The 15,155-nt window shown below is 42.3% G+C and overlaps 1 protein-coding gene across 1 annotated transcript in view; it reads right to left on the reverse strand.

Moving 5' to 3' along the window:
• Nucleotides 1-3,711: 3,711 nt before the first annotated feature.
• Nucleotides 3,712-15,155, reverse strand: part of LOC140740168 (uncharacterized) — a 37,671-nt gene continuing 26,227 nt past the window's right edge. Inside the window, exon 3 of the mRNA XM_073069142.1 lies at nt 3,712-4,765. Within this exon, the coding sequence (XP_072925243.1) occupies nt 3,936-4,765 (830 nt within the window). The 3' untranslated portion in view covers nt 3,712-3,935. The remainder of the gene's footprint in view (nt 4,766-15,155) is intronic.

The raw sequence follows: 15,155 nt of genomic DNA on the forward strand, positions 1-15,155 counted from the left end.
AGCTTAGCACAGTGGTCACCCTTGTCCATGTCTTTGATAGGTTGAATTAATGTTGTTAACATGTTTATTTGTTAAAATTTTTATACTTATTTCAATCTTTACCAGTTTTTATTTCTAAAGCTTTTTTTGATTCATTACATTCTATTATTTCATCCTATCTTATGTAAGGGCAAACTAAATAAAGCTCATCTTCAAAAACCTAAAAGGGTAGGTGGTATGGTCTTGCCCAATTTTCGTTTATATTACTGGGCAGCCAACATACGTTCCCTTATTTTTTGGTCTTACTTTTATAATCAGTCGGACGGCCCAATATGGGTGGCAATGGAGTTGAACTCTAATAAGAATCTCTCCATCTCCGCACTTCCTTGCCATGTGCCTAAATCAATTGTTATTCCGGTTATCAGACACACTCTGAGAATATGGGCTCAGTTCAGAAAACATAATGGGCTTTATGGTTTTTCTCTCTCCAGTCCTATACTGCAGTCATCTTTTTCAGCCTTCTATGCAGGATTTACCATTTCTAGATTGGCACGGAAAGGGCATTAGGTGTTTTAAAGATCTTTTCATAGACAAGCGCTTTGCAACTTTTGAACAATTGTCTGTAAAGTTTGGCCTACTTAACACTCATTTCTTTAGATAACTCCAAATTAGACATTTTATCAACCCTTGAATACCAAACTTTCCTGAGGTACCCGTTAAAAATGTTGTGGATTTGTTTCTTCATATGAATCCATTGGGTAAAGGTTTAATTTCTACTATTCGAGATATTTTAACGATGTTGAAGCAAGCCCCCTTCAATAAAATTAAAACTGCCTGGGAGCATGATTTAAATTTTTCTTTGTCCGACGAGGGTTGAGATTCAATTCTCAAGTCAGTTAATTCAAATTCTCTATGTGCTCGCCACTGTCTTTTACAGTTCAAGGTGGTACACAGGGTTCATATGTCTAAAACTAAATTGTCACAGTTCTATCCTGATATTAGTCCCTGTTGTGATAAGTGCAAAGGGGGTGAAGCCTCTTTTATTCATATGTATTGGGCTTGTCCTAGCTTGGAGAAATTCTGGAGAGATTTTTTTAACTTTATCTCACATACTTCATTGCTATTTGAAACCTAATCCTCTTGATTGCTCTTTTCGGTACTTCGGGAGAAGCTGACATGCATTTAACTCCGACTAAGTGTCGTACATTGTGTTTTGCCTCTCTTTTGGCCAGATGTGCAGTCCTTTTTTAGTGGAGATGCTGCCCTACCCACTCATGCTCAATGGCTTAGAGATATTATGTCCTGCTTAGACCTTGAAAAGATTCATTATTCACTTCTTAATTCAGATATAAAGTTCCAAAATATTCTTGAATATTTTCATAATTCCCTTTTAGATTAAGGGTGTAGCCCTCCCTTTTTTTTGCATTTAAATCCCTTACTTCCAGCTTCTTACGGTTGAGATTTATGGGTTTTTTTGTGTGTAAACATATTATAGTTTAGGTAGTAGGCAATATACCTTCTTTTTATAAATACAGCTTTGCGGTGATATAGTTCTGATTAACTTTTTGATATATTGTAAGGTTGGCTTGGAGCTGGGTAGTGTGAGGGTGGGATGGTAACTAACTTTATATGATTCTACTATGGGTGCTTTGCTTAATTGTTATGAATTGTACTTTGATATGTTTGTTTTGCACTGTATAAACCCCTTTTTTTGATTTGTTGCATTGTAAAAACTCATTAAAAAATTAATAAAAAAAACAAAGGAAATATTTATTCACTCCTTCAACCCTACACTGAACACATGCCCGGGTTCTACTTGCTACAACTGGTGTGGTATCTTTCTAGATACTATCTAGCATCTCCAACGCCACATTCAAAGATCAAATGTTATTCAAGTGCTGGTCAACTGACATGCACAGAACTGATGAGTTGTGTTTGAGATTGCCATTCACAAACCTTGGCCTTTTCTACTAAAGACATGAACGGGTGAAGGACAGCATTTCAAATGAGATTTTTAGTCCCCAGAGTGAGCTCTGACATCACACTGGCTCAAAACAAGTGAGTAGATACTCACCTTCTATCCTGTCCCAGTTCAGGCAACTGGATTCGGCATCAAATTCCCTGGCTGTCTACCTGCCTGTACAAGAGTGGGACAAGCCTGCCCTTCATCTGTCTGTGATTTGGCTCAGTGTGTCTCTGTCCATTGCTATAGTACCCACAGTTCTGGACATGTTCCGCTGCCCTGCTAGGAGCATAAATTATTTACACGGCAGCTCCTGAAGATTCTGATCATTGTGACTCTGAAGTGACTGAGTGATGAACTCAGCAATAGCAATGTCAATGAATGTCAAGGGTAGGTGATTAGACTTTCTCTTTGCAGATTGTTAATGTGTGGAACATTTTGTGGTGTGAAATCTACAGGTCACTTGTTACCCAGGGCAGAGGTACTCATTATCACTATACACCCAGACAGAATAGAATGAACAATGGTCTCACTTAGCAGAGAGATCCAGAACCAGATGACATTCAATAAAGGTGATGCAAGGTGTTTGTTTATCCCATGCAGCTCTAATTGACATTTCAATTCACTGGAAGTTGGATCCAGTTCTTTCTTTTAGGCCTCAATCATAACTATTCCCAATATCAACCGAGATATGGACATCAGCTGGTTCTGGACACCAGATCTGTTCTCAAGGTTCTACTTCAATTTGTAGAAAATTGTGTTATCTACTCATCTGAAAGATACATTGTAAGTTCTTCATGCGAGATAAACTTGGAATTATATATTTCGTCCGAGTCCCAAATCCTTAGATTTAGATAATAAGAACTCAGCTGTGCCTGGGAGGTTCATTGTAACATTTTCCAGAAGCTGTTGCCCACAGAACACATACACGCCTATCAGCACAACTTTAGACTTCAGGCACTTGCACATTCAATTTACAGTGATAATAAGTTTTGAAGCTCAGATTTCTGGGTAAGAACAGTCCCCTGAAAGAGTTTACATGTATTACCTCCCCTCTGCCAAAGGCACCAATCCAGACATGTTTTATGAGAACTCAGTAGCAAGTTTAACACAGCAAGCTCCCACAAGCAATATACTCAATGTCAACAGGCACTGTGTATGTCAACATCAAAGTCAACGTTTCTTTTTCCAAATGTTGCTACTCCGTCATTCATTGCTATGCCCTTCCCTGTTCTGTATTCCTCTTCCTTATATGCTCTTACCCCTACCACTGTCCAGAGCCCAAAACTCTGTCCTGTGCTGAACCATCGTCACTTTCTGACCCAGCTCCATTGAACATCCAACTAATGGTTCCCCATTCTGCATTCAGATTTTAGGGGTAGTGGCGCATTCGATCAACCCAGCTGTGTGAGACACAGCCCTTTAGAAGCAGTGAAAATAACCAATCATGTTGAAACGAGTAGGGAGTAAGGAAGTTAACAACCAATGTCATTCTTCCTCAGCCTAGAGGATTGAAGAACACATCAGACGTAACTACAGTCAGCTCATCTTCAGTCTGCAGAAAGTCAAGCAGGATGTTCAAGGGAAACCTATTCACCCACAGAGGGTTGACTGGCACCCAACACCATAGGGAGAACAAGAGGTGAACAGCAGGGAAGTTGAAAAGAACTGTCATGGAACAAACACACAAGCAGGGACCAACAAGGCTGAGTTAACTCTCTACTGTACACTGGGTGTGTTGTACATTCACTAAGTACCTGAGACAGAGATAAAAATTGAACTGATTTATTTGTCACAGATCCCAAACCTTAAACTCCAGTCTCAGTAAAGGTGAACACTAGCAGAAGAGACCCCAACCGTGCCCAGTGTCCAGGGTGCAGATCGGGTGTGATGAGCGACAGCAGTAATTGCAGAGTTCAACACCAACAGTCACTTTTGAACTTGTCTCCGGATTCAGCAACTGTGATGGTTAAATATCCAACATACATCTTATTTAAATTTTTTCCCCAGTGTGAACTCGGTAGTGTGTCACAAGGTTCGATGACTGAGTGAATCCCTTCCCACATTCAGAGCAAGTGAATGGCCTCTCTCCAGTGTGAACTCGCTGATGCACCTTCAGTTGAAATGACCGAGGAAATCCCTTCCCACAGTCTGAGCAGGTGAATGGTTTCTCCCCAGTGTGAATTGACTGGTGTGCCAGTAAATGGGATGACTGAGTGAATGCCTTCCCACAGTCTGAGCAGGTGAATGGTCTCTCCCCAGTGTGAACTCGCTGGTGTGTCTGTAGGTTGGATGAATGAGTGAATCTCTTCCCACAATCTGAGCAGGTGAATGGCCTCTCCCCACTGTGAACTCGCTGATGTAATTTCAGTTGAGATGACCGAGGAAATCCCTTCCCACAGTCTGAGCAGGTGAATGGTTTCTCCTCAGTATGAACTGACTGGTGTGCCAGTAGGTCAGATGATCGAGTGAATCCCTTACCACAGTCTGAGCAGGTGAATGGTCTCTTCCCAGAGTGAACAGACTGGTGTGCAAGTAGGTCAGATGACTGTGTGAATCCCTTCCCACATTCAGAGCAGATGTATGGCCTCTCTCCTGTGTGAACTCGCTGGTGTCTCTGTAGGTTGGATGACTGAGTGAAGCCCTTCCCACAGTTTGAGCAGGTGAACGGCCTCTCCTCAGTGTGAACTCGCTGGTGTGTCTGTAGGTGAGATGACCGAGTGAATCCCTTCCCACAGTCTGAGCAGGTAAACGGCCTCTCCCCAGTGTGAATTCGCTGATGTACCTTCAGTTGAAATGACCGAGAAAATCCCTTCCCACAGTCTGAACAGATGAACGGCATCGCCCCAGTGTGAACTGACTGGTGTGCCAGTAGGTCAAATGGCTGAGTGAATCTCTTCCCACTTTCTGAGCAGGTGAACGGCCTCTTCCCAGTGTGGCTTCGCTGGTGTGTCTGCAGGAGGGATGAGTGACAGAATCCCTTCTCAGAGCTCTCTATCAATTCTCTGGCAATTCATCAAGTCAGATGCAGTGAGTCCCTCGTGCAATCAATGCAGCTGAAAAACTGATATTTAGTGAACAAATGCTGGTTTGTTTTCAGCACCCAGGTTCCAGTGGGATTTCACTGAGTTAAAAGAGAAAACTTAATTTCAGAGATAAACCACAGCACATTTCCAGCAGGGATGATATACCTTGTCATCTCCAAAGATCAACTGCAGATATATTGATATTAGAAAGGAAATACGTGGTTACTCCTTACACATCTGGACAGGGAGAGCAAAATGGGCATATTGTTGTGTCTGCAATTGACATCCACAGATCCTTTGCCGTTTCTAACCTGTAAAAAGATTTACAAAAGACTTCAGTGGGTGAAGAACAGATTTTCAGATAAGATCATTTTACTGTATGATGAATTCTGACATTACACTGTTACAGCAAGGTTCAGCCCAAGCTGAAGGAACAAATTTTCTTTTTAACTGGGCATGGATCAGGCATCCAGACTGACCATCAAATTCTCTCATTTCCTCTATCAGAATGGCCATTTCTGCTAGTCTTCAAACAGTGACTTGGCTCAATTTGCCTCTCTCAATACATATTATTTCAAGTTCTGCTCATGACCCACAGGGCTACAAAGAGCATTTGAGATTACATTGCTGCTCCTCGAGACAATAAGACACAGGAGCAAAATTAGGCCATTCAGCCCATTGAGTGTACTCCACCATCCAATCATGGCTGATCCTCAATCCCACTCAACCCCACACACCTGCCTTCTCGCCAGATCCTTTGATACCCTGACCGATCAGGAAACGATCAGCTTCCGTCTTAAATATACCCACGAACTTGGCCTCCACCGCAGTCTGTAACAGGGCATTCCACAGATTCACCACTCCCTGGCCAAAAGAATTCCTCCTTACCTCTGTTCTAAAAGGTCAACCCTCAATTTTGAGGCTGTGCCCTCTGTTCTAGATACCCCCACCATAAGAAACAACCTCTCCACATCCACTCTATCTGGTCCTTTTAACATTCGGTAGGTTTCAATGAGATCCCCACGCATTCTTCTAAATTCCAGTGAGTGCAGGCCCAAAGCTGCCAATTGCCCCTCATATGTTAACCTCTTCACTCCCAGTATAGTCCTTGTGAAACTCCTCTAGACTTTCTGAGATATGGGGCCCAAAACCGTTGACCTGACCAGTGTCTTATAAAGGCTTTTTATATTCTATAACCCTTGAAATAAATGCCAACATTACATTTGCCTTCTTTACCACAGGCTCAACCTGTAAATTATCCTTCTGGGAGTCTTGCACGAGGACTCCTAAGTCCCTCTGCAGCTCTGATGTTTGAATCTTCTCCCCATTTAGATAATAGTCCAGACTATCATTCCTTTTACCAAAATGCATGATCGTACATTTCCCAACACTGTATTTCATCTGCCGTTTTTTTGCCCATTCTTCCAATTTGTCTACGTCCTGCTGCAATTACATTGCTTCCTCAGCACTACCTATCCCTCCACTTATCTTTGCCTCAAAGCCATCTATTCCATTATCCAAATCATTGACAAAGTAACAGTCCCAATACTAACCCCTCAGGAACACCACCAGTCAATGGCAACCAACCAGAGACCTTCTAAAAAATTTGACCTTTCCCCCAAATGACTGTGGGTGGTGAATTCATTGATGGCATTGCTAATGAATGCAAAGGCGAGGGCAGTAGTCGTTGTTATTGGAGTGTGGCACTTTTGCAATGTGAAAGTTACAGGTCACTTGTTACCTAGCACAAAGGTGTTTGATGTCATTATGTACACAACGAGAATGGTACAAACATGTTCTCTTGGGTAGAAAGGTCCAAATCAAGAGGGAGTAAACAAAGGTGATTTTTCTCAAGAACTAAAGCTGATGGAAGGATTTTGCTCTCTTTTTTGTGCAGCGCTAATTGACATTTTTATTCACTGTAAGGTAGGCTCTTGATTGAGATTAACAAGCAACTATCTTTTTATGCCGACATCCTAATACTTGGGATTTGGATAGATGGAGCGCGGCAGTGTCTGAGAGATCCATCTGCTCCGCCTACGTTTCCATGTACAATCTACAGACTGGCGGGGGGGGGAAGTTGCCGACCTCACCGATGGCTGCCTCTTTTCCCAGAAAGCCCCACCAACTAGAAACCCGTCTATCCGCCTCGGTCCCCGCAATGCGCATGCGCCCATAAAATGGCGCCAGGACCATTGCTCGTCAGTCGAAAGCTCCCCGGGACCCGGGTGCGGATCCTAGCGCTGAGAGAGACGGAAAGGGGCTAAACTGTCCTGGCTTGCGCGACTATGGTGTGTCCGGAGTTCACAACAATTGGCCCTCAGTCGCAGTGCGTACGCCAATTCTAGTAATATCCTCGCCCGCAACGCCACTCCTACCTGCTCCTAATCCTCCCGAGCCTTTTGTGAGCTGGGCGCATGCGCAATTTTACGCCTGCGCATTTGAACGGCGGAGGTTTCTGGGAAGGCAAGGTGCCATTACAAATATCTGCAAGCGGCGGTGCTATGTCATGTGCCTCAAAACAATGTTGTTATGTTTAAAAACTCAGCAAACTCAATATCAACAGACATCCCGTGTGTCGCATATATAAGTCCAACCCACTTACAAGTGCAGATACAAAAGCAACAGATTCAGCAACACACACAAGTGCTGAAGGAACTCAGGATCGGGCAGCATTCCGAGCAGAGGAATGAACAGTCTAGGCATGATGAAGGGTCTCGGCCCAAAGTCAACTGTTTGTTCCTCTCAACAGATGCTGCCTAACCTGCTGACTTCCTTCGGCATTTTGCAGAAATAACCAACATTTCTTTTCAGTCAAATCAGTTTCCAAATGTTGCTGATATTTCATTTATAGCTGCATCCTCCTGGTCTAATTCCCTCCTCCTCCTCCCTGAAAACTCTGACCCCTACCACTTTCTGGAGCCCTAAAGCCCCGCCTCATGCTGGCCCCTCTTTGAATTGAATTGCAATGACTTTATTACGTACATCCTTCATATACATCAGGAGTAAAAAATCTTTATGTTACATCTCCATCTAAATGTGAAATGTGCAATTTATAGTAATTTGTAATACATTAAATGTACAACAGGACAGTCAGTATAACAGAAATACAATTGTATCAGCGTGAATTAATCAGTCTGCTGGCCTGGTGAATGAAGCTGTCCCAGAAGCAGTTTGTCCTGGCTTTTATGCTGTGATAGATAGATAGATAGATACTTTATTCATCCCCATGGGGAAATTCAACTTTTTTTCCAATGTCCCATACACTTGTTCTAGCAAAACTAATTACATACAATACTTAACTCAGTAAAAAAATATGAACTGTTTCCTGGATGGTAGCAGCTGGAACAGTTTGTGGTTGGGGTGTCTCGGGTCCCCAATGATCCTTTGGGCCCTTTTTACACACCTGTCTTTATAAATGTCCTGATTAGTGGGAAGTTCACATCTACAGCTGCGCTGGGCTTGTCTGCAGAGACCTGTGATTGAGGGAAGTACAGTTCCCATACCAGGGAGTGATGCAGCCGGTCAGGATGCACTCAATTGTGCCCACTAAGAACACACTGTATTTATGTGCTTGCTTCTGATTTATTGCAGCCCTCCTGGTACTTGACAGAGGTAATCTCACTGTTAGCAATGCCATTGACTTCAAGAGTAAGTGATTAGGTTTTCCTGGCACCGTTGTGGTGTGGATGCTACTGGTCACATTATTATGTGTCCAGCGGGAATGGAAAAAAATCGTGGTTTCAGTGGCAGATACTCGGAACCACAGGACAGTGAACAAACATTCTTTCCTAAATGAGCAAAGGTGATACAAAGTTTGTGTCAGCTGTCTATTTCTCTCCGTAGACACTGCCTGACCCACTAAGTTTCTCCAGCATTTTGTGTGTGGCTGAAATAAGTGGGTCATTTTCAGACTGGAAGGAGGTAACTTTTGGACTACCCCGGGCATCGGTTCCAGGCCACAATTGTTCACTGTTTACTGACCAGGAGGAGGGATTCAAATGTGTGATGTCCAAGTGTTCTGATAACAGACACAGTGGTAGGGAATCTGAAGACGACATTGTGATTCTCCATCAAGTGGTTTAGAAGGCAGACAGCACTTTGACCTTTACTGAACAGGGACAGGAGTGTAGACACATGGTGGTGTAATTACGCTTGTACAGAATGTTGGCAAGGCCACACCTGGAGGTCTTTGCATGGTTTTGGTCCCTGAGCTAAAAGAGATGAAAGAGCAACATTGGAGACTGTCCAGAGGAGTTTCACCAGGACAGTTCCTGGGATGATCTACCCGCAGAGGTGAGACAATTTGGGCCTGAGTTTATAGTATATTCACATCCGATCCTTGGCGCTTTGTTAGGGTATCTGTTGAGCATCTTGATGAGGTATCTCTCTTCATCAGTGAAAGGAGCCGATTGCTGCTAAATAAGGGGGAACTGAGGAGTGGTGTGACATGGGCACACAAGCTGAGATCAGCCACTATTGTGTTGAATAACCATAAGACATAGGAGCAGAATTAGGACATTCAACCCATCACTGGTGCGGTTCCCCTTTAAGACAGCAGAAGAAAGGATGCTGCTCTGTCTAAGGAAGCATGGTTTTCGACTCCCAATACAGACTATCTTGCTGGCAAATGTACAGTCCCTGATAAATAAAATCAAAGATCTCAGACCTAGACTGCTGTACCAGAGGGACATTAAAAGCTGTTGAGTTTTTTTGTTTTGTGGATTCTTGGTTAACCCCTCCACCCCGGACGCAGTGAAGCAGCTCGATGGGTTCACAATGCACCGCCGAGGTAGGACTGCTGAGTCTTTCAAAGGCAGTGGAGATGGAGTATGCTTCATGACCAACTCCTTGTGTATACAAATATTGTGATGCCTTCTCAGTCCTGCTCACCTGACCAGAAACTTTCTATGAATAAGTGTCGCCCCAGGATATTTCAGCGATCATCTTGGTAACAGTGTACATCCCACCTTAGGTTTAGGCCAGTGTCATTTTGGGGATTTTAACCAGGCCAGATTGAAGAGGTCTCTGAGTAATTATTACCAACAAATTATTTGTAGCAGAACAATAAACACACTGGCCCACTGTCACACTACCATCAAAAGCACTTATTGTGCCAAACACTTTGAAAGGTCTGATCATCTGGCTGTGCAGTTATATCAGTGTCCAAGAAGAGCAGGGTGAGCTGTCTTAATGTCTATCATCGAGTAGCACTCATGGTGATGAAGTGGATATTGAACCAATGAACACTATCTCACTGCTTCACTTTTCTATGTTTGCACTAATTTAACTATTTAATATATATATGCTTACTGTAATCCACAGTTTTTTCTATTATTATGTATTGTACTGCTGCCACAGGCAAATGTCACAATAATGCCACTGATAATAAATCTGATTCTGATTGATTATCAGTCTCAAACCCATTCTCCTGCCTTCACAACATAAACCTTGATGGCCTTACTAGTGAAGAACCTATTAACATCTGCTTTAAATATACTCAATGACTTGGCCTCACAGTCATCTGTGGCAATGAATTACACAGATACACAATACTCAGGCTGAAGATATTCCTCCTCCTCTCTGTTTTAAATAGAGATTCCTCTATTCTGAGGCTGTTCCCTCTGGTCTTAGACTCCCCACTTAGACCCTTTCAGTCTCATGAACTTCCTATGGACCCTCTCCAATGCCAGCACATCTTTTCTTAGACAAGGGGCTCAAACTACGCACAATACTCCAATTGCAGTCCGACCAGTGCTTTATAAAGCCCCAGCATTACATCCTTGCTTTTGTATTTTTGTCCTCTCAAAATGAATGCTGGCATTGCATGCATCACTTTATGTACAAGCAATAAGTCTATGTTTAAAAGCTAATCATGTATTTATTTATTGCATTTTTATTGTTCTCATTATGCTTATTGTATTTTTTTATGTGCATCAGATCTGGAGAACAATCATTTTGCTCTCTTTTATACTTGTGTACTGAAGAATGACAATAAATAATCCTGAATATACTAGCCCCCTTGAAATGAATGCTAACGTTTCATTTGCTTTCCTTACTGTCGCCACAACCTGCAGGTTAAACTTTAGGGCAGTGATGGCCAACCTATGGTGCATGTGCCAAAAGTGGTGCATTGGATGATTAGAAGTAGCGCATTGCACCCAGTGATAATAATAAAAAATGAAAGCCTACTCATGCAAAAAGTATTAACCAAGAAATGATTTGTAGAAAAAAAGGTCTATAACAGGAAATCAAGTAGCTTAGAGCTAGAAACGGGTTTTACTGAGAATAAATCTAAAACTTAGCAATTATTTTTAGTGATTTTATTATTTCGTGTACATCTTTTGGCAAATGTTATCTTCTTTCACATTAATCTGTTTTCAATTTTAAAAAATGTTCAATGAATCAAACTAGGAAAGAAGGACTTTTGTTCTGCAGTTGTTCAATATACGTTTGATACTTGTTTGATCCTGAGGCACCAGGCGTCAGCACCAGTGGTGTGTCGCAAATTTTTGCCAGTCAGTTTACAATTGACACTGGTGTGCCACGGAGTTGTGCTTTGTTTGTCCTTTGTGAACATTTGCAGTTTTGTACTTTTTTGAAAATTAAGCCTTGATTTTATGTTCAGTTACCCATCACAGTGCAAAAGAAAAGCAGTAAGTGATAGCAAGCGTGAATTCAATGAACAGTGAGAAAATGAGTTCTTACTTATAGCGGGTCTGTCAGGAAAATCGTTGTGCATTGTTTGTGAAAATACTTTCTCACATAATAGAAGACAATCTTAATAGACACTATAGAACACAAAATCATACTGAAATAGAAGGAAAACTGAAGCTAGTGCTTGGGTCTGAGTTACGGAAAGAATATGTGATTAAGAAAAAGGAAGAAATCAAAAGAAGACAAAATATATTTGTTAAAAGTCTCATTAAGGTAAGTAATGTTTATATTGTTTTTATATTAAAACTATATTATGTAAAAATGCTAAATATGTCTATATTAACATTTTTACAAGAATCGAATGGGGGTACAAGAGTTGTATGGCGCATCTGAACTCGTGCATGAAAAAATTGACGTGTGGAATGTAAAAGGTTGGCCACCCCTGCTTTAGGGAATGCTGCACAAGGACTCGCAAGTACCTTTGCACCTCTGATTTGAGACATTTCTCCCCGTTTAGAAAATAGTCTATGCCACTTATTCCTTCCACCAAAGTGAATGAGCATACACTTCCAAACATTACATCTGCCAATTCTTTACTCATTTTCATAATATGTCCATGTCCTTCTGCTGACTCCCTGCTACCTCAAAATAACCGGCCCCTCCAACTACCTTGGTATCGTCTGCAAATTTGGTCACAAAACCATCAATTCTGCCATCTATATCATTGATATATAACATGAAAAAAAGTGGACCCAACACCAATGCCTGCAATATACCACTAGTCACCGAAAGCCAACAAGAAAATGTTCCCTTTATTCCCTCCTGCCAGTCAGCTAATCTTCTATCCATGCAAGTATCTTTCCTGTAATACCATAGGCTCATGTTTTGTTAATATGAAGCACCTTATCAAAGGCCCTCTGAAAATCCAAGTAAAAAATATCCACTGACTCCTTTGTCTATCCTGCCTGTTATTACCTCAATGAATCCCAACAGATTTGGCAGGCAAGATTATTCCTTAAGGAAACCATGCTGACTGTGGCCTATTTTAATATGTGCCTGCAAGTACCCCAAAATCTCATTCTTAGCAATGGACTCCAACATCTTTCCAACCACTAAAGTCAGGCTAACTGTCCTATAATTTCCTTTCTTTTGCCTCCCTCCCTTGTTAAAGAGTGGAGTGACATTTGCAATTTTCCAGTCCTCTGTAATCTATTGATTGTTGATAGATCATTACTAATGCCTCCACAATCTCTATAGCTACCTCATCCAGAATCCTTGAATGTAGTTCATCTAGTCCAGGTGATCTAGCTACCTTCAGACCTTTACTTCTCCTTAGTAATAGCAGCTACACTCACTTTGGCCCTCTGACACTCTTGCATTTCTGACATATGGCTGGTATCTTCCACAGTGAAGATTGACACAAAATACTTAATACGTTCACTCTCCATATCTTTGTCCCCTGCTATTACCCCTCTAGAGCCATTTTCCAGCTGTCCGTTATTCACTCTTGCCTCTTTTATAATGTTGTCGCGCTTACCTCCATTTTCATCTTTTCTCTCCGTATTGCTTTTCTTGTCACCTTCTGTTTGTGTATAAAAGCTTCCATCCCACTAATTTTTGCTATATTATATGCTTTTATATGGTATTTCACTTCCCTTGTCGGCCACGGTTGCTTCATTCTCCCATTGAATACTTCTTCTTTGGAATGTATCTATCCTGTGTCTTCCAAATTTCCCCAGAATCTCCAGCCATTGCTGTAGTGCCATCATCCCTTCTAGTGTTCCTTCCAGCTCATTTTTCATGCCTCTGTAATCCCCTTCATTCTGCTGTTTGTTTCTCTTTCTCAAACTGCGGTGTGAATCCTATCATATTGTGACCACTGCTTCCTAAGAGTCCCTTTCCTTAAGCTCCCTAATCAAATCTGTATCATTATATAACATTCAATCCAGAATTATCCTTTCCATAGTGGGCTCAACTACAAACTGCTCTAAAAAGCTACCCTGTAGGCATACTACAAATTTCCTCTCTTGGGATCCAGCACCAAATAGATTTTCCTATTCTACCTGCTTATTGAAATACCCCATGACTATCATACCATGACCTTTTTACATGCCTTTTCTATCTCACATTGGGATTTGTACCCCACATCCTGGCTACCGTTTGGAAACTTGTATATATGTCCTGTCAAGCTATTTTCACCCTTGCAGTTTCTTAACTCTACTTTCAAGGATTCTACATATTCCAGTCCTATGTCACTTCTTCCTAAGGATTTGATTTCATTTATTACCAACATAACCACCCCAACAGCCACTGCCTACCTGTCTGTCCTTTCAATACAATGTGTATCTTTGGATGTTAAGCTCCTGCCTACAATCTTTTTTAAGCTTCAAATATAACACATGCAGTCCTGTATTCTTCATCCTTTTTGACTTTGCCTCCCCCATGATACACTTCAACACATCCCAGTGAATGCAATTTTACCCAATCATCTGCCTGTCTTTCCCAACAGTCTCACTATAGACTGTATCTACATGGGTTTGTACACATACACCAACTGCCTCATCCTCAGCCCTATTTCTCTAGCTCCCATCCCCTGTCAAATTAATTTAACCCCTCCCTAACAGCTATAGCAAGATTATTGGTCCCCCTTGAGCTCAGGTGTAACCAGTCACTTTTGTACAGATCATGCCTTCCCCAGAAGTGATCCCATTGATACAGAAATCTGAAACCCTGCCCCATGCACCAATTCCTCAGCCATGCATTCATCTGCCAAATCGTCATATTCTTGCCTTCGCTGGCACATGGCACAGACAGCAATCCACGGGCAGCTAGAGGGGCTGAGTGGCCTCCTTCTGCTTTTCAGGTTCCTCTAAATATAGATAAGGGTTGAGACCGATTGATGGGGAGAATGGCCTATTCCAAGGAAAGGTACAGGCTGTGTCCTATTTACTTACTGCACACTATGCCACTAACATTGACGGCAACAATGAAGGTCTTCTCTGTTGAGCCCCAGATGTGGATCAGGGTCACACACAGACATAGAGTGATCCTTCATTGCTGTTTCTCTGACAGTTTTGTTTAACCAGGAAGAGTTGTTAACCCTGAGCAGATCCCCTGAAACCGGAGGATTGGTGGACAACTCTTAGTCTGGCCTCTACCCTTTGATCTGTTTGGCATGGGTGACCCTACCAAGAGCCAAAGCATAAAGCCCTGATGACAGCTAATATAACTCTCCAGGTCATTGTGGTACGAAAGCCTCCAAACTATGACAAGGTTGTGGTCCTCTTGCTGGACAGGTGGTGTATGAGAGTAATTAATACTGAGATGACACTCTCCCCAAGATGTCCTGACTCCACCCGTCCTCAGGACCCTGACAGGCCTTGTTCAGCCATTGTCTCCACTCCCCAAGACAGCAGAGGGGAGAAGTGGGAGGTGGGGGGGGGGGGGTGGTGTGAGCCCCAGCTCCACATCACAGACACTTGCCGAACAGTGGGACAGTACTGTTTGTGATACACCCTTAGGACTGCAGA

This window comes from Hemitrygon akajei, chromosome 16 (genome assembly GCF_048418815.1).
Source record: "Hemitrygon akajei chromosome 16, sHemAka1.3, whole genome shotgun sequence".
Classification (NCBI taxonomy): Eukaryota; Metazoa; Chordata; class Chondrichthyes; order Myliobatiformes; family Dasyatidae; genus Hemitrygon; species Hemitrygon akajei.